Source organism: Aptenodytes forsteri, unplaced genomic scaffold (genome assembly GCF_000699145.1).
Source record: "Aptenodytes forsteri isolate BGI_AS27 unplaced genomic scaffold, ASM69914v1 Scaffold55, whole genome shotgun sequence".
In the NCBI taxonomy this organism is placed as follows: Eukaryota; Metazoa; Chordata; class Aves; order Sphenisciformes; family Spheniscidae; genus Aptenodytes; species Aptenodytes forsteri.
In genome coordinates, this window is record NW_008796063.1 from 6,280,782 (window position 1) to 6,303,827 (window position 23,046).

Consider the following 23,046-nt stretch of genomic DNA (forward strand, 5'->3'; position numbering starts at 1 on the left):
TTACCTATTGAACTCTCTTTATCTCACACGAGTTTTCTCACTTTTACCCTTCCGATTCTCTCCCCCATCCCACCAGGGGGGAGTGAGCGAGCGGCTGCGTGGGGCTTAGGTGCCAGCTGGGGTTAAATCACGACACTGGCACCCACTGGTGACGAAGGGGAAGAGACGGTGTGATCTGCAACTTTCTGTCATGGTCCTTCCTTGCTGGGATGTGATGGAGGAACTATTGAGAGCAGCATGGAGGAAAGGCAGGCAACGGTGGGCTCCGGTTGTTGGCCGGCTCACTCTCATCACACCTCTGGGTGCTCCCCAGCATCCCCACCACAGCTCACTCTGGTCCCCAGCTCATTGCATGATGCAAAGAACAGTCACATTCTCTTTATTGATCAGGCTGTCCCCTCCCCGCACATGTTCCCTTTGTCCCCCCCTAAAATAAAACCCCAACTGAGAAGAGTCACCAGCTGGAGTTTAATTTCAGACTCCAAGGCGTATCTGGAGCCAATTTGCAATGCGCTTACTCTGAAAATCGCCCTCCCCTGTGACGCTTGACAGCTCCAGACCACAGTCCTGCTCTCAGCTCTGAAGGAAAAATGTTTTAATTTGTCACAAACCAATTATAGCGTCTCATCTATCCCTGAATTACTCATCTTGGCTACAGTCTAGGACAAAGGGCCCCTCTGAGAGGAGATTAGACATGGATATTAACAAGAGAAAAAGTGTCCACTGTCTCACCTTGCTGGGGACGCGGCTTCCAACGAGACAGGAAAAGGAAACCCCTCCTGACTGACAGCCGGAGGGAGGGCTCCCATCCCACAGCAAATCCCTTGTTTCACGCGGAAGAATAGTCACGACAAACTCGGTATTCAAATAATATTCATGCATGGCAGATAACAGAGTCACGGCTGGCAGAGCTGCAACATGAATATAAATAACCTTCGCTCCCTTGGTTGCTACCGCAGATGCACTGCCACTGTGCCGGAGCATAGGTGAAGGCGCTGTCAGCGTGGTGCACGGGGTGGGGAGGGGTGTGGGTGCTCCAACGGGTGCAACTGCCTCGTCTGAGCTCCATGTGCCACCCCTCTAACGAAGCCCCTTTCCCTTGAGCCCTGCCCTAGGCTGGAATGCCCTCCCATGGACTCCCAGCAAAGAGGTCCTCTCCAGCCACCTCCTCCCACCCCAGCTGCCAGGCATATTTGCTGCTCTCACAGGGCACACCAGCATCCCTCTGAATTCTTGCTTTGGACCAAACCTAGTTTCCCAGGCCCCAAGTCCCTCCATATCAGCGCTCCTTCCTTCCCTTCCCAACCCCGCGCTGGCCTCAGTCATTACCCTTCACCCCAACAGCCAAGGACCGGGTTGTCACCTTCCATGCTGAGACACAGCCTTGAGGATACTTTTGGTCTGTCCTGTCTCCTGAGCAGCTCAGGTACTGATTCATCCAGCTGGAAACAGGAGGTGAACACTCAAAACCAGCACACAAAGCTCTCAGGCAAGAGGCACTTTGCACTTACAGTCCCAACTGCAACGAGCCCCAGCACTTAGCTCAGCAGTAGGGACAAAAAGCTGCAGGCAGAGCTGGCCTCTCAGTCAGCTGGATAAACTGGATGGGTTGCTGCTCTGTCTCAAGTTGACTCGAGACATCCGAGGGCAGCCACGACGCTCCCTTCCTCCCCGTGCCTACTGCAGATCAGCTTCTTCCTTGGATGAAGAGGGAGACGATGAAAGCCAATTTCCCTTTGTGCTCATGGCGAATAATTTGGAGAATTCCCCTTGTTTACTCAGAACTGTTAATGATGCGTCAGAAATTACCTCTGAGATTGTAATTAAAGAAAACAGCAGAAGAGAGAGACATACACACACACACACACTGCCTAATCACAGCTTCATCTGCAAATCTTGAAGAGCAGACAGCAGCCTCCCCGTCAACCCAAGCCTGCAGAAAGACCCCCCACGAGCCTCCTAAATGGCAGAGGCTCAGGGGTGCAGCCCCCAGGCCCTGTATAGACCTCCGCGTTCCTCTTCAGCTACAAAGAAAGCAGTGGCAGCACTCCGGGTATCCAGGAGCTGGCAAGGCCACGAACCTGACCAGAGGCCATCAGGAAATGAGTGGGAAGCACAGCCCCCTTAAAATAATTTTGGAAGTGGAGCAGCTGACCTAGAAGAGTAATTAAGCTCTCAGCCATCACCAAAATGCAGACACCCACATGCACACAGCAACGTATCAGTCAACCCCCTGCTAGCCTGACCTCGGGGCTCGGCATCTGATGGGGCTGGAGCAGAGCACAAACATTCCTTTCCCGTGGAGAACGGAGAGGAATTTGATTCCTGTTTGGTTACAGGATGGTGCCTGGATTGCCTAATTACTCAGGGGTGACCGCTACGGAGAGGCAGCCGAGAGCTGGTTTCCCAACGCCTCCCTCCCAGCTCAGTCCCAAGGCCAAATCCTCCTGCTTTGCCTCCTGGAGCACTTCCATGGGGTGAGCAAAGCTGCTTGCGCAGGGAGAGCAAACGGGGGTCAGGCAGGGGAATCGGCTCAGCCGAAAGCAGCCAGCTGGAAAAAAGCCGTTCCCTTTCTCCACCTTAGCCAATGGCTTAGTTCGGCTAGGGCTCATTTCAAGCCTTGGATTAGGAGAGTGGTGGAAATGCAAATCCTGTGAGTCCCAAATTCAAGGTAGATGAAGGAGGAACAAGCTGGGTTGTCCTCGCGTTCACAACCAGCGGCTGTCTGGGTGTGCAGGAGCTGCAGGGCTGGGCAGGCTGTGCGGGGCTTGGTACTGGTAGACCCTGGCCATGACGAGATAGTGCTCCATCAGTGCAGACAAGAGTTTGGGTGTCTGAGCAGGATCCGTTTGGATCACTACTCCACTATTTATCCGCTCATCTTTGGTGAAGAATTAGTTGAGGTCAATCTTGGAGTCAGCCTCACACCACCCCGTAACCTCCCATTCTTGGCACGGCAAGAAAGGCTGGGGGCCCTGACTGTCTCCACTCCTGTTCTCAATATTTCTCTGAAAGGAGACCACTTAAACCTTTTAAACCCACGTAGCATTTCCAGGTGAGCCTTAAATCCCCTAGACCAAGGCTACCATCTCCAACAGACTCTAGATGGCAGAAGCAGCAGAGTTTTCCCTTCAAAACCTCTTCTGTAGGCAAGTAAGCACGTAGCTAGCAGGTAAAATGGGTGCCTGCTTTCTGGCAGCAGTTGGCATTCTCACAAAAGCAAACCCTACAGCAGGTCAAACCATGCACTCGTTGCCACTGCAGGGCCCTGGGGGTTGTAGTTGAAGCGCCTTGTGATCACGGTCCTGCATAGACCCATCTCCTGCCTGCCTTCAAGATGGGCAAAGGTTAAACTGCCCCGTGTCTCCTGGAGAGGGAAGGATTGGATGATTTTGGACCCCCAAATCCATACAGACTAAAATTCTTGAGGTTGGAGAATCTGAGCCTGAAAAGATAAAAGCCCAGCAATAACGACAGCCTGAGATAGCTGTAGGAGGGGGACCCACTCATTAGGAAGGGTATTTCTCTCCTTCAGCAGAGGTGGTTTCAGCTCCCTCCCTCTCAGCTGGTAGCCCATGCAGGCAGGTTTAATTCTGGGGATTTGCTGCTAATGCCCAGGTCTGGAAGAGGGGCCCTCCTCCCTCCCCTCATCTTTACACACAACCCCGGGAGAGGAATTGCTTCCCCACAAGCAGACCGGGATGGCAAGGCACAGCATGCCAACACCCAGGGTCAGCACCTCCCCCTTGGCTCTGCTGCTCTCCCAGGACCCGCAGTTGGTCTGCAAGCTCTGGGCAGAGGAGCCTCTCTGTCACAGGTGTGCCAAACTCCTGCTACCACCCATGGCTCCGGGCACTCTCATCTCTGGAGAGGAACCGTCATTGCTCGCAGTGACCAGGGCAGCCCGCACCCAGTAACCCACATCCAAACTCATGCTGGGACTCTGGGATTTGCTCCAGCAATTCTTTACTGGACAAAAGCATATGCAGGTACAGGGTGACCCACCACATGTACACACATGGCACACGCTGTGGGCACCAGGAACCCCCTCGGGCACTTGGTACCTCACCGAGCACACCCCTGCGGTGCCCAGGACCGGCTGCCTGGGACAGAGAGTCCCACTGCCACCTCGTGGGTAAGGGGTGCATCGCCTCCGCTTTGCCACCGGGCACAGTGGGCAGCAAACCTCCCTGCAAAATCCCAGGCCTTGCTGGAGAACAGGACCCGGAGAAACCTCAAAGTACCTGGCTTGGAGGGAGGAGGGAAGTCCACACATACCAGAGCTAGAGGCATCATGAATTAATCTGATCTCTCCCTGCCTGTCTCCATCCCTGCTCCCCAGCTTGACTGGGAAGACAGGATGCTGCCACACAGGGCAGGTGTCTGGCTGCAGTCACTCTGGACTGGGGGAAGAGTAGGAAGACTCACTGCCAACAGCTCAGGACCTGCTCGTACTCTCCTGGTCCCACCAAGGTGAACCGCAGCACCCCTTGAGGGCGCTGACTGTCCAGGCACGGAGCCTCAGGAACTGAAATATTGGTCCCATGCAGAAGACCCATGGGTGAGGCAAACCCATTAATTCCTTTCCACTCCCAGTTAGCACCAGGTTGTTAAAAGAAGACTTCTGTTCATTTTCAGCAGGATGGGCCACAGACAGTGAAAACCTTGCTTCACTGTGCAGTCAGAGAAATAAGGAAGCTACAAATCTCCCCCACAGAGGGAATGAGGCAGTGAGCAACCCCTCATGGCTTTGAGAAACCAGCCTCCCAAAAGGAGGTCTGGAAACAGAGCACTATTACTGAAACCCCTCTGGGTCTAGGACATCCCACCCCATAGATACGGAGGTGGTTCTGCTCTCTGCCTGCCCTGGCTGTAGAGCCTGCAGCTCCAGTTTGCACTGGCATAGTAAGGAGGAGGGCCTCGATCTCCTATGCCCCAAAGCACCTCCCTCTCTGCATCTCTGATCCTGGCCAGAGAGCCACAGCAAACACAGGGAGGGAGGAAGGGAGAGCTGTCCTTTAGCAGACCAGCGCAGCGTCATTGGCACAGCCCTGGCTGGCATGAATGGGGCACCGTGGGGCAACATGCAGTGCCACGCTCCTGCATTCAGGACTGTAATGACCTGAGCAGTGGATGGGCAGATTGAACTCTGCCCTCCTGAGCTTCCAACAAGGCTGAAGCCAGCTCTGAGCTAGATCTAAAGAAGGAAAACAGTCTTAAAAGTCAATCTGGGAAAGGTGTCCTTGGGCCCCATGCCAAGGCCAGAGGAGTTTCACAGTCCCTTTGGCCCGCAAACCTGCAGCCTCCATGTCAGAGAGCAGAGGAGCCTCATCACAGTCCTGCACGACTCCAGGAAAGCAGCAGCAAGGAAGGAACATCCCTTTGACATCCCTCTCTAGGCCGCTGGGCAGGGGAACATCACTGCTGCGCTTTACTCTTATTTTTCTGCTTCCATATTTTGGACAAGCGGAACTTGTTCTTCTTCTTCTCTGGCTCCTGGCTTTCAAGAGATCCATCTGCAGGAGAATGAGCAGAGACTGAGCAGGTTGAGACCCACAGCCCCAGTGCCACCCAGTGCTACTCTGTAAGAGTAGAAAGAGCCCTTACCCAACCTCTGGATCATATCTGCCAACATCTGGTCCTCCTCTTGTTCTCTGTAATGGAACAGCATGGCATTAGAAAACTTCGCTATGTTTCATGACAAGGTGGTAGACACCGAAAAACATGTAAAGACTACTGTTGTTCCCCCAGTCAGAAATGACTGACCTCCATAGCACACCCTGAGAAGGGTGCAGATTAAAAGAAAAAAAAAAGTTAGAGGAGTCCTAGACATTAACAAACTGCATCTGGTTCCCTTGAAAGCAAGGGCCTGTGTGGGGATTTCCAGACTGTGGCAGTCCAGCACTGCAGCAGGGAGTCCCTTCCCCCAGCTGGCCTATGAATCATCCGACTTCACTGAGTTGTGAGACAACACCACACCCGAGGAGATGAATAAAGGTTGAGACACCAGTAGCCTGCGGTGCTGCAGAGGTGCTCGCATTGCAATCAGGGACAAACACCCTGCTATCTCCTTGTGCCTGGGCAAGGCCAGAGCCAAAAGCCTGGGCATTACTAGAATCCTCGAGCTGAAGTCAGTGCCCTGAGGTCAAGAAATGGAGGCTGCTTTCAGCAACAGGAGGCACAAATCCAGCTACTTGACACAGCAGTCTTCCTTTGAACTTGGGGAGGATCCAATTCTCAGCCACAGTTCTTTCACTTGCTGCAGCAGACGAACGCGTTCCTGGCTTCATGTTCCCAGAGCCCTTCTGCAGTTCCCGTGCTGCCTCCATCCTCCCCATCTCCAGCCTCTCCCTCTCTTCCCCCTGCCTTCTACATTTTCACAGCCCTTGTTCTCAGAGCAGCATTAGCTGGAAAGAGCGCTAAACATGGCTGCGGTCCTGACCTCAGTTTCTAACAGCTGCCAAGGAAGCAGCATTTAGGACAAGATGGTTGGTGACAGGTCACCACCCACCTCTCATGGAGCAGAAGTCTGGATTACAGCCATTCATCCACCCCTACAGCCTGGGCAGTGGAGGAAGTACAATGAAATCATCCCTGATGTTGGCTCATCTCCCACCATCTGAGGGCCCTCACCTGAGTCTGTCCTCATCCAGGCACTCCACAATATTATTCCGATCATTGACTGTGTTTAGGTACGACTCCAGCAGCTCCTTCTCTCGCTCCTTCTCCCTGGGTGTCTTCAGTTCCTCTGCACAAGACAAGGGAAGCCCATCTCACAGCTACAGGTGAGTACCTCCCCGCTGTGGCTCCTGCCTCCACCCTGCTCCAGCAAGCCCCTCTCACAGGCCCAAATTTTATTACCTCGCACTCAGGGGCACATTTTACATCCCCTCAGAAAACACAGGTGGGTTGGATGTTACAGGGAGTCTGCACCTGACAGCTCAACAGTGCAGTCAGGAGAGATCCCCCAGGGAAACTGCGATCCCTGGCAGCATCATTCAGATCTGAAGGACATCCCAGGGCTGGTGCGCAGAGCAGAGGGCTCCACACAGCCAGGGGCCAGCAGGACCCTCAGTGCAGCCGGTCCTTACCTGGCTTGCTCATGAGGTGTCGCAGCTCCGTCTCAATGTTCCACTGCTGTTCCTCCAGCTTCTGCTGTTTCATCCTGGAAAGAACCACAGAACCGATAAGTTACTGCCCCTCCATGCCCCAGTACTGGACCCCTCTCATATCATGCTAAAGCCTCATCTCTGCATTGCCCACCACCTGGGTAGGGGCTGGTGGGTTGGGGGAAATCTTCCTCCATCGCATTTGTAAGGTTTCCTTCCCCACAATTTCACCACAGACCCTGGGTGCTCATCAGTGTTCAAAGGCCCATCAGCTAATACCTCAGGCAGTTCTCCCAGAGCTGTCCTCAAGCCCTCCCTCATCCCACCAATTGGCACATTTTTTGGGCTGCCACGCTCCCTGTCCTTCCCTGCTTACTGCTCACAGGTGAAGTGCACAAGCGGATGGGTGAATTTCTGGTTGTACTTACTTGTACATCAGCTCCGATTCCTGTCTGAGCAGCAGCTGTTTCTCATGGATCAGTTTGAACCAATCCACCATGAGGGCATCCTCAGACTCATCTGCAAAGGAGACAAAGGGCAAGACACCTCCAGAAGCTGCATCAGTTCAGTTCCCCTTGACTCAAACACACAATCACTTGAGGGAGAGCCTAGCATAACTTATATTAGCCATAGCCAACCTCAAGTGAAAACAGATCATCTTTGGTACTCCTGGGCACAAAGGAAAGAATGCAGACCACCCCCGCAGACTGAAGGAAGGAAGACAGATACTCTGCCACAGGGAACCCAGCTCATCTTCCATGTGGCCAGCCCAACTCTGCCGTTCTGAATGAACTCACTAAGCCCTGCGAAATTGGAGCAAGCCATGACGGCCAGTCTGGCTTAGGATCCAAAAGCCAGATCAATAGCAGCCTTCCACTCCCAAAACTCCCTGATCTTCAGCCAAATAAACACAAGACCTTGCTCAAACAATAGGTTAGGAAACAGCCAGAGAGGGTTCAAAATTCCCACAGCTTTATCTTGCTATACCATGTACCTTTGGCAACCTGGTGTCTCACATATAGCATGAGCTCCTAGAAATGGAGTCAAGAATGCCCAGGGGTAGAACATGAGCCTCACACCTCCCCACCGTAACAGAGCTGGCCCCAGTCTCCTTTACCTCCTTCGCAGCCACGCAGCTGCTTCTCCAGATCCACTCCTTTCAATTCCAGCTCATCCAGCTGCTTCTCGATGTCACGCACCTTCTCCTGGATTTCCTCCTCAGGGAGGTAGTCTGGGTGCAGCTAGGAAAAGAAATGTAGCAACAAATACAGCTTAGTGCCCTCAGACTGCCTGCTGAGGTCACAGCCCCAGCAGAGATGGGAAATGACATAAGGAGCCCAACTGCAGAGCCATGTCCTGGATGAGCCAGGTCAGCAAAGATGCAGAGCTGGCTGCTCACAACAGAGCGGTGGCCACTGCAATGCTACACCACTGCCATACATTCGCTGTGAGTGATAACATCTCACACGCTCATTAACCCACAGACATTCCCCCTGCTTTGTTGGGGGATGCTATGTCTACCAGAATTTTGTTTGGCTCTGTCTTATTCCAGCCTTTATTGTCCCCCTGCATGGGAGGTAACAGGCAGTCTCTCCATCTTGTCTCTGCCCCAGAGCCTTTCACCCTTTCCCTGGGAATTCAAATAAACCCTCCCAATAAGAAAAACTGAGATATATCTGGGCAAGCATTCCAGCAGGATGCCCAACAACCCCAGCCTGTTCCCCTTACGCCTGGTTTCCAGCCATACCTTGACTGGGGACACTGCTTCAGGGCTCTGGATGCTTTTCGGAACAGAGGGTTTAACTAGAAGGGAGAAAAAAAACCAAAGAACGCCACAACAAACTTTAAATAATTTTGTGGTGTGGGACAGTGCCTACACCACCAGAGAGCACGACAGGTCCCTGCCACCCAACAGAGGGCACTGATGACACGCATGCATTGGCACACCCGACTGAGGTGGAGATGTGTCCGCAGGAAACAGCACAGCCTGATTTACTCCTCGTGGCTGGACACTCAGATACCCTCTGGTCGCAGGGTGCCGCTTTCATCCCCAGGGCACAGGCAGTTACCTAACTCAGGTGTGACTTGGGACCTTGCACCTGAGAATATGGACTTCCATGTTCATTCATTATCTTGTTAAAACTCAAAGATACTTATTGTGGCAAAAGGCACCCCTTATTAAGCTTCCAAAGGATAGAACAGAAATACTGTGTTACTGGCGCAGGAAACACCAAGATATACTTAAAAATGCCCCTCTAGTGCTCTTGTACAAAGAAGTATCAGTAAATACTGATGAAACAAAGATGATCTAGGGGACCTTAGCATAGGTCTCAGGAAACTAAGGTTCAATTCCTTCCACAAAACTTTTCATAGGTGAGAAGTCCCTTAGGCCCCACTACACAGCATTATTTAGGCCCTGGACACCTATTAAAATCAATCCTTAAGCAATGTGTATTTGTTCCACTGAGCCTCAGCTTCCTCTGCCCAACTGTGCTGCAAGGATAACTACAGAAGAGTGTGAGGTATTTGGATACCCGAGAGGCTGGGCTGGATAATTACCACAGAGAGAGAACAGAGGTGTATGTGGATGATGTGATAAGGAAGGAAAACTCTAGTATCAAAAGAGCAGGGCTGTAAGAAAGGCAACAGCGGCGCAGGCTCAGCACACACAAGGAGAAAGACAGGACAGACAGAGTAGGGGAGCCCCCTGAGAGTCTCTGGCAATTGGTGCTGACTCGAGGAAGAACTCAAGGACAGCTCTCCAATTGCCCAGTCCTTGCTCTATTGCGTTTTCTAGGAAGAGTACAAAAGGAGAAGATGCCGGATGCGGCAATCAGCTGCGTTGTCCCTGCACTGCTGGCCTCTGTCAGGGTAACTCTTCCCTCTGGATACTGCTGGTTTGCTGCCCTGTACATTACCTGCGACTCACACTTCTCTTAAAGGTTCCTCCAAGAGGGACCTGGCCTGCCACAAGCAGCCTGCTGCTGCTGCCCGAGCAACACCTCCCTCTCCCAGCTCAGCCCTGCATCTCCAGGCTCCTCCTGGGTGATCTCTGCAGCATCTCCAACCAAGGCAGAAAGCTGCACCACTGATCATGAGAAGGCCAAGGTCACTGGAGGGGAACAGCTAGTAAAACGACACTCTCCTGACCAGCTCAGTGTCTGATATCCCCTGATATCTTCAAGTTCTGTCTTGACAGAGACAGGATGGGTTGGCTGCTTGCCTGCAAACTGGAAGTAGGACAGTTGGCAAGAAAACCCTGGAGCATCCTTTCTCAACAGAAAACACTGCCTACGTCAAAGAAACTAATGATCTACAGAAATGCTCACCATCCACAGCCCCACGCAACACACACAGGATTAAGGGTAGGAATGGTAGCTGACTGTTCACAGCAGCTCTCTGAGTGCTGAGGTCGAAACCTATACAGAGAAGCAACAAGTCTGTCCTTAATCCACAGGCAGCAGCAAGAGAACAGCCTTTCAGATGGCAGACTGGCACACGTGAAAAATGGGGGGAGACTGCTGGGAAAGTTGCCCATAGTGAGCACTCCCCAATAGCAATCACTAAGCTTTAAAAAGACGGATATAAAACCAGCCTCCCTTATCTTAACTAGCTCGCTTCCTGGCAAAGATGCAATGCTGAACCTTGTGGCTGAGTCTGAGGAAAAAGGAGATGGAAAGTTTGGGGAAAATTATGGCAGTGGAGGCATGCTAAACTTTTAAAATAGACAACACAATTGGAGTTTGAATGCTTCATAGCTGTCAGAGGTGCAGGCTAAGGACAATGCTGGAACCAGCTAACAAATACCAAAACACGAGGCCACCAAGCCATTGGGACCCATCCTGCTTGCTCCGAGACAAACACCAGAGTCAGGGCTGAGCCCTGCTGTGAGGACCTTCTAGTCCAAACAGATAAGACAGAGCCAGATGGGGTAAGGAAAGGGGAGAACAAACAAGCCAAGCAAACAGGACAGCAGCAAACATCAGGTTAGTTCCAGGAAATTTCATTTGCATTGTGGTGGGATATGTAGGAGCAAGGACAACTGGGCAAAGAAGGAGAGGTACACAGTAAAGCTGTGGTTGAACATACAGGAGTAAAACTGGACTAAGGGTAGGGACAAACTGGTCAGAACTGGTCGGGACATCTTTGAAAGTCCAAGAAGCAGCAGCCTTGGCTGCAGCTACCATAGGTCCTGCCAGCTGGAGTCTCTGGCTGACAGTTCTCTGCATTCCTTTCATTTCTCAAAGCCACTCAATTGGAGAGGAACAGAGACATCAACTAGATCCCAGTTCCCCGAATTAGGAGATGGTCCTCTTCATAGCTTTGAGTCTAAAGAATGACAGGGCAATGACCCTGGCAAATCCCTATTTTAATTTCTTCCCTTCCCACTGAATTCTCTGGCCTGGCTGGTTCCTGCTTAGGCCAAGCTGGCTAATAAAAATTAATGACACAGATTTTTCCCCAATGACAACAGCCACAGGCTTAGTCACAGAAAACTCGGGGACACATCTCCCATACTGACTACTCAGGTTGTCCCCTGACAGTGCAGAGAGGAGAGTGCCTTTAAGCAGGCAGAAGAGACCTTACATGTGGTAGTGCTTTTCTTCAACTGGTTGCCCTCTTCCTCCTTCTTGGCAGAGCCCCCAGGTTCTTCCCAGCCTTGCTTTGAATTCTGACAGCTCCTGATAAGATCTGAGCTGGGAATCAACTTCTTCTTCATGAATCCACCAGATGAAGCTGGATTAAGAAATACAGACAGGTTTGGGGTAAGAAATTTCAACCCTCACCTCATAAAAATCCCTTTAGTGCCCAGCATCTCTGGCACTCACCACTAGCCACCTTCATTTCTAGTCCTAGTTCTCCTCTCTTGACGATAGTGAGGGGCACAAGCCCAAAGGAAACGGGGAGAAACCACTGATTACAAGGCCAGAGTATGAGAGAAGGGTGGAGGAGAAGAATAAACGGTTGGGAACCATCACCAAGATTTCTCACCATTACACATTTATGCAAGAGAGAGTAAGCGAAATCTTGCTAGCTGTCTCGCAGAAGAAGGGCACCCTGTGAAGACCGAGTCCCTCTCCTTGGGCAAGGATGGCTTTCCAAATAAAGGCACTACAGGGCCAAAGCAGGTGCAGAGAGCAAAAATCCCTGAAAGCAAGGCACAGTCTCCACCAACATGTTCCTTACATGTGCCTTGCAGCACTAATGCCTGTCCCCTGCCTGACTAGCAAAATGAAGGCAAAGCTTATATCCTTCATACCAGAGTCCTGCTTTGCTGATGGGACAACTAATGGACTTGGCTTTGTCTCCTTGTGTGCTGGGCTCCCTGTTCCCACCTGGGAGTTATCAGTAGGTTTCTTAGAGCCACCTTGGTCTCTGCAAAGAAGAAAGACAAAGGTAGGAAACCATCCCTCTTGCAGAATGGTCCACAGGAAGCGTTTTGGACATCCTGGGCTGGATCTCCATCCGGGACGGTCACATTTTTCTAATCAGAGTCCAGCAATTTGAAATATGCTTTCCCTCCCCAGAAATGAAAGCCTTTGCCTCTTCCATCAAATTGTTGAAAACAGAAGCATTAAAACACAGGAGGTCTTCCCTCCTATGTGCACACAGACCTGCAGCAACAAACACAGCTGCAGACATGGACATCCCCATTCACTTGTCATGGAGACCCATTGGCTCCATGACACTCACTTGTTGGCTACAGGCTTCAACAGAGATCTCCACTCTGCTGGGCTCTCAGACTTGTCTTCACCAACATTGATGCTTCCTAAAGGAAGAGACATAGGAAGATAATATCAGATCCAATAAAAAGAAACAAGCCAGATCTGTGTCTCAGGAGGATCTTAGGAGAAGGAGATAAGCCATGCACTGGGGTAGATACTACGATGTTATTGCAGCAAACCAGCATCAGTTCAACAAGTTTAACGTGGGCAGATTCGCATACAATAGGTAGTAAATAACCTTGGTGGCATTTTGTCCCTTTTAGTTCAAATGCTTTAAACCCTATGCAGCTACAGAAACACAGCCACAGCGTAAATGAACAGGCATGTTCGACAGCAATATAACACAAACAGCTGAGATCTCAGAGACCAAAGGATGGGGCAGGAAGGGAGGGGAGACAAAAAACCCACAAGCTCACAGCAAACTGCAGACAGATACTGCTTCTGGCCCAAAAAAAGACAGGCCATCTGGAAGTGTTTGAGACACTGGATACTCCCAGGACCCCTCAGCCCACTGCTCAGTCACCATGGTTGAAGCTTGGTTCAAAACAGACAAGGAGGCTGGGTGAGCCCCAACTGCAATCATGAAATCATCCTGAAGTTCTGGCAAGGTCTCCCATCTGGGAAAGTCTACCTAAGCCTCTGAATTCCACCATGATCCCAACATTTGATGGCAGCTAGTACAACTTCAAATACCTGGAGATCCTCAGAGAAAAAAAACTTGCCGTGCTAGAGGGAGCAATTGCACAGGGACAAATGGAGGTGTGTTGAGCCCCAGAACTCAGAAAACCCTTATGTGGTGGTACAGACAGAAAGTATAGGAGTCACTGACACATTCATTGTACCGGTCCAAGAAGAAGGCATAAAGTCAGCATGCTGTGTCCAGGCAGAGCTGTATGCGAACCAGTCATCCTCACCTTTGATGCCTTTCGACTCTGGTTTGTGCACAGAGTCAATAGGTTTGCTGGCAGCCTGGCTCTTGGGCAGAGGGTCTCTAATCTTCTCCTGTTTTAGTGCTGTGTACTCTGTTTTGCTGGACTGTGCTTTTGGAGCTGGACTCTGCCACTGAGAACTGGTGGGAGAAAACTTGCCACTGCAAAAAAGAACAACCTAGTGAGTCTTTTTGAAAGGACGAACCTTTTTAATGGCCTCTGTTCCAAAGATTTGGATGAGTCCCTCTACATGTCTTTAAATCTCGGCCACAAAAGCAGTCAGAGAAAAGGAAGGAAAGATGCAGGGACTTCTCCAAGTTATCCCAAGGATCATCTTGGGAGTAAAAAGGAAAAAGAGAATAGTACTTACCTGCTGGACACCGAGGAGCCAGTGGAACTGAGTCCTCCTGGCCTGTTTGGAGAGGCGTTTGATCCAGCCAGAGCCTGTATAATATGGTTACGTGCCTGATCCTTCTCAGCATTCACTGGACTGATCTCAGTAGTGGTTCTGTCAGAGGCAGTTTTACCAGTGCCATGAGAAGAAGGGACTTGGTTTTTAGTGTCAGAGGTTTTATTGCTGGAGGACTCTAATGACCGAAAAAAATTTTCTCGGGCTTGCTGTGTTTTTGTTGTGGAGGTTGTCCAAAGAGGCCTTGATGAGGTACCTTCATGGTGATCTGTTTTATCTCCCAACAGGGTACCTTTGCAGTCATCTGATTTATTTACAGTTGAAGAGGACCACGGAGTATTTACACTTTTGAAGACAGAGCTTCCAGAACATGAAACAGATGGCTTGGTTGAATTACCAAGGCCTTCCTGGCTGGGTTTCTTCAACACCTGCTCCAGCTTCTTGGGTTCTGCTGCTTTCTGGAACGCCCTGGCAGCAGTAGGGGCTGGGGTACTCTCAGGTTTGTTCCCAGTGCTGCGGAGACCAGAGATCTGGACATTGTCTGGCTGCTGGTGGCTGGTACAGATGAACGTACCAGGCTCAGGCCCAGCTTTGTAGCTTCCAGGAAGAAGCACGTTCCAACACTGCCTGCACCTGTGGATACAAAAGTCTCAGAAAACATCTTCCAGAGCACTGGGAGGCCATTGACACACAGCCGAGAGTACAGGCACATCTCCACTGTCAGCACAGGGAGGGTGAAGGTACCACAGTGGCAGTGAGCAGACCCCGTGTGCACATTCCTCAGGCACCAAAACAGGAGCTGCTGACAGCACGGCTTGAAGTAGGAAAGGTGTGGATGAAAACAGACCTGTGCAAAGAGTCTCCCCTATGCACAGGTCAAGAGCAGGCCCAGGCTGCCTCCACTCTGACAAAAATATCCTCCATCACCTTGAGTGCCTCACACCACTCTCCCTCCAGTCCCAAAGGAACGAGGCTGCCCCTCTGCAACCCACAGGCCTGAGCCCCCACTTTGAAGAGCTGTACCTGAAGCAGTTCCTGTGATAGAGCTTCCCATCGACCAAGTAGCGCTGCACCAGGTGCACATGGTTCCCGCAGATCCCACAGCTGCTGCTAGGGATGTTCCCGCTCTCTGCCAGGACCCCTTTCTGTGGGGAAAGGCAGTGGGTGAGCAGGCAGCACCGTGGCCCTGCGTACAGCTACGAATCTCCCAGGTAGGCAAGAATTTGAAGTGCACAGCCAGTTGGCTAGGACAGAGAAGTGATATCCAGAAAATCCCTGCTCCCACTAACCCTGTATTCATACGAAATGGAACAGCCCTTGGGAGGACAGAGTAAGGAGGACTTGTTCCCACAAAGCCAGAGGACCAGGGTGTTTTGTCCGTCTCTGGGAAACTGAAGTGCAAAGGTCTCTGATTTGAATTAGCTGGAAAACGTCCTCACCCTTTTGAGAGAGCACCTTCCTTTCTTCCACCCTCTTTTTGTCCCTACTCTGAAACTGTTCCAAGAATTTAATCAATGTTTTCTAGCAAAAATAATTTCCACCCTGTTTTTGTCCCTACTCTGCTTTGAAACTGTTTCCAAGAATTTAATCAATGTTTTCTAGCAAAAATAATACATTCTGTTAAAAATCTCCATCCCCAAGACCTAGGAACAGTATAGCCATGTCCTAAGACACCCACATCCTATTCACCACTAGATAAATCCCAGCTGGCTTTCCAATGACTCCCACCTGAACCTGTTCAGTAACCAGACCTCTGGATTAAATCCCCCATAGTGTGCAGAAAATTTAGAGACTAAGTCCTTACCACTAGGAGCCTTGAACTAGCATAATACTCTCTAGCTCACGGAACACTTTTAAGGTTTAAAGAACACATTTCTTACCGTGGTGACTGGGGAGGTTTCTTTTGGCTTAGCTCTGGCTGGTGGGTGGGCAGGGGGCAGTTTTGGTGGCACTGGCTTAGGAGGCTCTGAAACAGCTTTCTTCCCAAGAGGCTGCTCCTGAGGTTCAGAGGAGGGACGCTTGATTCCAGCCATGCCTCCAACTGGAAGAAAGGAAGAAGGGAAAATTTTAAGGTAACATAAGGAAAACCCACGAGCTTAGGAGTCATTTACAACATAAGAAGATCCAGAGGTGCCTGATGGAGGACATGCAAAGCATACAAGGGGACACAGGCTTCCTTCACAAGCAGTTCTGTAGTGGAGTGAGGGGCAAGAGTCAACAAGTGAATTTTACCAACATACGCTGGAATCATCTGGTAGCTGAAACTGCTGATTTTTTTTCTTCTCAGGGAATTCCATGGACGGGAATGAAAAAGTGGAAAAATACAAAACACCATCGGTCAACAGTGTGAACAAGACCTTGGGTTTGTACCTGGCCCACAGTTTGGCTGGAATTGATCACCACTGAAACAGGCACTGCTGATAGGTTTTATAGCTAAGAAACTGAAGCACGGAGGATTTGCTTCATTCAAGTTGCTGTGCTCCAGACTTCCTACACACCCTGAACCCTCACTGCTGCGGTCGTCCACCCCACATCCCAGCTGGGACTCTCACGGAGCAAACAGGCTTGTCGAATGCAGAAATGACCACTAAAAATGGGTAATTCTACAACAGAGACTTGGGGGTGCCATGGTGGTGCTGATGCAGAAACCAGCAGGACTTGCTACAAGAAGCCTGCAAATGCCCAATCCTCTTTTCTTTGCAGATGAGAGAAACCCTCTAAATTCACAACAAGTGGAGAAAAGAGAATCCCCAACACACTTCAGCCAAGCAAAGAACGATGCCTTGTGCCCTGGGAAGTGCAGGGAGACTTTCCTGGGAAATAAGGCTTCACACACAATTTTTACAGACGAGACCCCTCATCTGTCTCACAGGGATGTTATTTTTGCACCTCTTCCTATTCTGAATGAGATGTCTCTGTGTTCCTTGTGGGATATTTGAGCCACAGATTCGCTTTAAGAGCGACCAATTAAATGACCACCCGTCTGAAAAGAGATTATACCCTTTTCAGTAAATACAGAGGGATTCTGGGCAGGGTGTAGGGAGCAGAGAGGAAGCCCAGTTCCCAGCAGTCTTCTCTCAAGAAAGCTAGCTATCCAAATAAACACTCAGGGCTCTTTTACCACAGCGACCAGGGGACTGGTGACAGCCGACCCAGCAAACGGTTGAGACTCGGGCTGCCCTCTCACTTCCCATTTGTGCCATTTTTCGAGTTCCCAAAGCCCAGCACAAAGATGGGTGGCTTCAGCTCTGCTCTTCTGTAAACACCTGACCTCAATAAAATATTGGCCGCTGGCCCTCTCTGGCCTCCTGTGTCCTGCTTATTTCATGGTCCTGCTGGAGCCCATTCAAAGGGCACGACCATGGTATTAGGAGTCTGCTTGGTGTCAGAGGGCGCATTCCTGGCTGGGCTCATTTTCAGACATTCACATTCACCCCAGCAACAGGAACGCAACCAGAGTGTTTTGTGGGACACTAGAGAGTATAAAAATGTGCTGTGCTTGATGACGTGGTAGGCAAGATGCTGGGGGGGAGGGGTTAAAGACCCCAAACTGACCCAGATTCCCACCACTTGGCACAAACACCATGTAATTTGTTTGACTTCAATCGGAACGGTTTTAAAACAAGAAATAAAAAATGAAGAGGGGGGAGGGAAGAGGTTGTAGAGGGAGAGAAAAAGCATGCTTAAATGTGTGAAGAGGTGGAGAAGGGGGAAGAGTTTAGATGTTAAAGGCAGCTCTCAGAGTGAACTGTGCTTTCTTTCCAAGATGTAGGACATTTTCAATACATATCTGTCTTCTCTATCTAGATTCACCTTAACCAGTTAAGTCATTCATGTCCCACTTTCTAAAGTTTCCTCTGGAGGAACCTGTGAAATTGGTTTATTGTATTATTTCATTTTGTATGAGCTTAAAGCCAAATATAAACCAAGTCTACAATAATGCTCCTTTGAGCCCAGATAAACTCTCCAGTACGTGAATATAATGCCTTGGCAGCTCTGTGGCCTGTTTTATGTTTGAAAGAATTGCTATCACAATTATGTCAGTTAAGGGGGTCATTTTCTTCTACTTCCTTATGTCAGTACTGCTGTGCTGTACATGCTGGTACATTGGCGCAGCCTCACAGACAAGCTCAGTCTTCTTAGACTCCGTGTTCTCACCAGCCCTCCGGTGTGGCAAGGACTGGAGCAGGGATGGAGGTGCTCAAGAAAGGAAAGCTGAGGTGGGGACCATGGAGGGGAACCTTCACTGCTCCTGTCTGGCTGAACCGTAAGAGATTTTAGACTGTATATTAAATTTTAAGGCACTAGTTTTAAAGACAAGGCACGGCCCTGTGCCCTTCCAAAAGCACTGGTGCTACTGTAGGCCAGTGTGTAAAGAGTTCAGATCCTCCATTTAAATAGTTCTGGTACCAAAAGGCCTCTGTGCAGCCTATTTTGCTTTTCCAAGCTTGTTAGGAGGCAAGGGAAAGCATAAAATTAAGCCCTGATCCTTCCCACCCCTCCAGGGAATATGGTACTTACTAGGAGACCGTCCATGGAAGTAGTTATAATACTGGGAAACATAGGTGAGGATGCTCAGCCTGTCTGGTACCCTCAGAGCAACCATATCCTCTGCATCCAGCAAGGCTGGGATCCCCAGCTCCTCCTCCGCCACTCGAAATGCCTAGAGAAGGAAGGAAAAAAAAAAAAAAAAAAAAAAGGGGGGGGGGGGGGGGGTGTCTTGTCCAGCCCTGGCAGCAGAGCTGCTCCTCATCAGAAGTAAGAAACTCCACTGCAAACAGCCCTACTCGAATAATAACTCTACTGGGGAACAGCTGCACCAGTTTAACTCCTACATCGTATGGCCGTTACAGGAACCAACGGAGTCATGGCTTCCAGCCATCGCATTGAGAAATTCAGGCAGGGAGCCAAAAATCTGGCCTGGCAAGCTGGCCGTAGCTCACTGCACAGGAACTCACCTGGGCTTCCCTTGCTCTTCCTCGAGCCTGCCTCTATCTGGATATGCACAGCTGTGGAGAGCGAGGCCTGGCAGAAGGGGATGTGTCAGTCCAGGCTGGCAGACTCGCTTCCAGGCTTCCAGCCCAACCCGGAGCGCTCCCCAATTAACGGTGCGCTGGTAGGTGTTTGCAGGCAGCTTTCTATCTCCGAGTGCTGTGCAAATGTTAATACTTCCTGCCTACTGCCTGCTCTTCCCCATCTGAAAAAGGGGAAATCTTGAGCTGCAGGAGGGAGCTCTTTCTCCCAGACTAGAGAGGGGGAAGAGAGGAATAATGCAGAAGAATTCCTGATACCTAGCTCCCTTCCAGCGTAACCATTTCCATGCTGCCTAACATGTATTTGGGGCAAATATTCCTCTTTGTGGTCCCCTCCACTTTGAAACTGCAAGATCAAAGTCAGGTAAAGGAGGGAAAAGCTATTTTCTTTTGCCTCTGAACAAGAGCCTTTACTAGAGGACAAAAAAAATGCAACATCCATAAAGCAACTTTGCCCTTGCTCAACTCAGTGTAGGGCTTTTACTAGGGACTTTCTCCAGTCCTCTTCCTTCCTGGCTTATAGGAAAAAATCCCTTCCCTCCCCTTTTGGAGCATCCCCTTTGAAATGCCAACATGGCAAAGGAAAACGGCACTTGCAGGGGCGAAGGCACAAGGAAGGCTACTGCTGAACCCCACAGCAAAAGGGTTAAAGAAAGACTCGAACATATTAAAACCCTCCGCATCTGACCTCTGGCACAGACACACAACAGCGTTGGTGTACAAGCCAACTATTCCTGCTTAGAAGAAACAAACAGCCATTATTTTTCAGCAAGATAATTACCATTTTTTTCCATTGGGTATCCCAGTAAAAATGTAACTGAGCTGACATTAAGCACGCTTTCAGCCAGTTACCTCCGGTGCGTCATCCCGGCTGCCAGCCCAGCCTGGCACTCGCCTGTCTCATAATCTGGTACTTAATATATTCTTTGGAGTGTTCCTCATTGCACTGGCTGCACAACTGGTCTGACCAGTGGAGTTTTCCTGCTGGACATTCCCAGTGTGCAGTCTAGCTGGAACACAGGCCATGCCACCTCCTGCCACAAGGTGCCATAGGTGAGACCAGTGCAACAGGCACGGAACAAGTGCGAGGGGCCGCCTGGACCACAAAGAGGAGGATGCTCTTATGCACACAACTGGTTTGGCCAGAACCAGGTCAGCAATGCAGAGAGCAGCATTAGGATGTAGTGTCCCCTGTGCCTACAGCATCCTCGTGTTCCTGGGAACTGCTCTTGCCTGGAGATCCAACAAGATCACCACCTAACATGGCCCAGTTGTCCTTCTCCTCTACCTGCCTGCCCAGGCTGGCCTTTAAAGAAGCAACACATTATTTCTGCATAACATTTTTCATCAGTGCAGCTCCAAGTGCTGTACGAAGGAGGTAAGTGTCACTGTTCCCATTTTGCATAGAGGAGGCAAAGTGATACACTCGAGGCCGGTGTATCAGAGATACATCTGAGCCGGCCAGACACAGCTTTCCTCTGACACAGGCTACCGCTGTATCAGCTACGCCACACCACCATCTATTAGCACTGAAAGAACTGGATCTCTAGAAACCTTTCTCATCTTTATATATTTTTGAAATCTTTAGCAAAACAATGCCACCAACTGAAATTTCTCTAGGGTTTGGGGTTGTTTTTATTGGCACTTGAGAAGTGACACATTCTTCCTCGGCAGAAGACCTTATATGGCAAATTGCAGCCCAAACAAGATTTTTTTAGTTGAATAATACAGCCGCTGAAAAGAAGTTGTTGAATAGTGAGGCATCAAGGAGGGTCTGAACAATCACAGAGCAATAGCTCTGGGAGAAATCAGACCCACTGGTATCCCAAGGACAGCCAAAGGAATAAAGTGTAGGAGCTAGGATGGAGAGCAGTCCAAGGGGGGAGGCCAGCCCAGGAGCCCGCAAGGAGGTGGAGGAGTCAACCCCGCTCACGGCGGAGCCAAGGCAGCAGCATACCAGCAGTGAAAGGGCAACCCACACAAGTCATCCTACAGCAGGTGGAATAAGGAAGAGAGAGCAAAATAAAGGACATAAAAGAAACTAAGAAATGGAGGGGGGGGCAGGGGGAGAAACACAGGCTGCGACAAAGGAGGGGAGCAACTCTTTATGAGAGGCACAAAGAAGCTTTTCATTAATAAAAGCAGTGGAGACAGCTTGTACAGCTCCTTTCCCAGAGACAAGCAAAGTTGCCAGTAGAGCAGACACCATCAGCCCGGCTGGGGAAGGAGCAACACTCAGGGCTTCACAGCACTCTGGCTGGGATGACTGTCCATGGCAAAGAGGCCCTGATGCCTGCCAAATACCAAACCTCACGGGCAAAAACGCTCGGTCTGAACCTCACCTAGAGGAGAGGAACATGCAGGGCTGAACCCCAGAGAGTGCGAATAACTGCTCACATACTGCAGCCCCAGCTTGAGGGGGGGGGTCCGTCACAGGTACTGTGAACACGGCCAGGGCCGAAGGGGAGCAGAAGCTAAGGAGTGTGGGGAGGCGAGTTTAGCTCTCCCGGAGGCAAGGACCACCTCAGATGGCTCACTGCGTCAGAGGATGTCATTCCTCCAGTCCAGACAAGAGTGAGCTGCCGCGGTTCATTCACATCCCGATCTCCTGCCAAGCAGCCATGAAGCTGTGTGGAGTGATGCCAAGGGAAGAGAAGCATTTTAATCTGCTGCCTCTCTCTTTGCGATGGAGAGACGGAGGGAAAAAATCTTTCCTTGGAGCATTAAGCCCATGCTTGAATGCAGTACAGGAGGGTGTTGGCCTGCCCAACTTCTACTTTCTTCGTGGAGAGAACAAGAGAAACTCAAATCCCATCCTGGAGTGAAGCGTCCAGGCAGGATGAGGTTTTAGGACATCTCCACCTTCCAACAGCCTTCACTCCCTGCACCGGGAACGAGCAGAAGTTCCATGTCTTGACCTCCACCATCTCTGTCCAAGTTCCTGCTGCCACAGGACACACTGGACACAGGCATCACTGTGCAGCCAGCAAAGAAGTGTGAACAGTCTGAGAGTGCTTTCAAGCAGCCAGCAAGCCTGGACATTGCCGTTCAAATCAGAAGGTTGGACGCATGCAGAATAAGGCAAAGGATTTGAATACAGCACACTCAGCACACTGCATCTGCAGGGTTTCTGTTGCTAAACCACACAAGCAAGGTGCCAGGTCATAGACTAGAGCAAAAGTGAAACATTAAAAGTCACTTACCAACTTGTTGTTCTCATACACGTTTTCTTTACTGAGTGAGTTGAAGTTTCTGAAATACAGAAAGAAGACAAAAATCTCAGGTGGGTGATATAGAGCAAGCTGCTTCACTTTCAGCTTCTTGAACCTCTCTGAGCCTCACTGGTTCGGGGGACAGAGAACCTCCTCCCATCCTGACTTCTCAGAGACGCTCCGGAGGGAGCAGTGTTGTAGATCCCAGCTGAGACAGTCACAGACCTGCTGCACCTCCCAGGGCAGAGACATGCAGAAGACCCAGCAGGCACAGCCATCTGCCCACAGGCAGCACAACACATTTTTGGCACATCTACCCTTGCAGGGCTGAGTCCCGCAGCCTCCCGTGGACAGGATGTGCTGATGCCAAAACATCCCATGCAGATTCAGGGGTTCTGCTGAGACAGCCAGGAGCAACCTCTAACTCATGGGGTGTGGGGGCTTTTTTTTCCCCAAAAAAAGCCTTGCTCCTCTCCCACCTCAAAAAGATACACTGATGAATACAGCCAGATTTGCAACGCTCTCTCCCTGGAAGTACTTTCCAAACAATTACATCCATGCTCTCCTCCCGTCTTGCAAGTTGCCTCCACACATCCCTGAGGAGGTGTGGATACCTCAGACGCTGCAT

The 23,046-nt window shown here is 50.5% G+C and overlaps 1 protein-coding gene across 1 annotated transcript; it reads right to left on the reverse strand.

The window, feature by feature from the left end:
• Positions 1–5,418: 5,418 nt before the first annotated feature.
• Positions 5,419–23,046, reverse strand: MICALL2 (MICAL like 2). The gene is made up of 17 exons (XM_009286553.1): positions 23,033–23,046; positions 22,410–22,458; positions 18,695–18,836; positions 16,054–16,214; positions 15,197–15,318; positions 14,135–14,806; positions 13,750–13,925; positions 12,804–12,879; positions 12,370–12,485; positions 11,697–11,846; positions 8,857–8,912; positions 8,227–8,350; positions 7,538–7,628; positions 7,092–7,165; positions 6,634–6,748; positions 5,608–5,654; positions 5,419–5,516 (listed from the first exon to the last, which is right to left on the reverse strand). Exons 1-17 carry the CDS (start codon positions 23,044–23,046, stop codon positions 5,419–5,421), a joined length of 2,283 nt encoding a protein of 760 aa, XP_009284828.1.

Bases quoted from the DNA above. Each gene is read 5' to 3' on its own strand.
- MICALL2 (XM_009286553.1), bottom strand. The intron at 18,837-22,409 runs GTAAGTGACTTT...TTCCTTCTCTAG, and splicing joins TGTATGAGAACAACAAGTTG to GCATTTCGAGTGGCGGAGGA. The intron at 7,166-7,537 runs GTAAGTACAACC...GGTTCTTTCCAG, and splicing joins GAATCGGAGCTGATGTACAA to GATGAAACAGCAGAAGCTGG.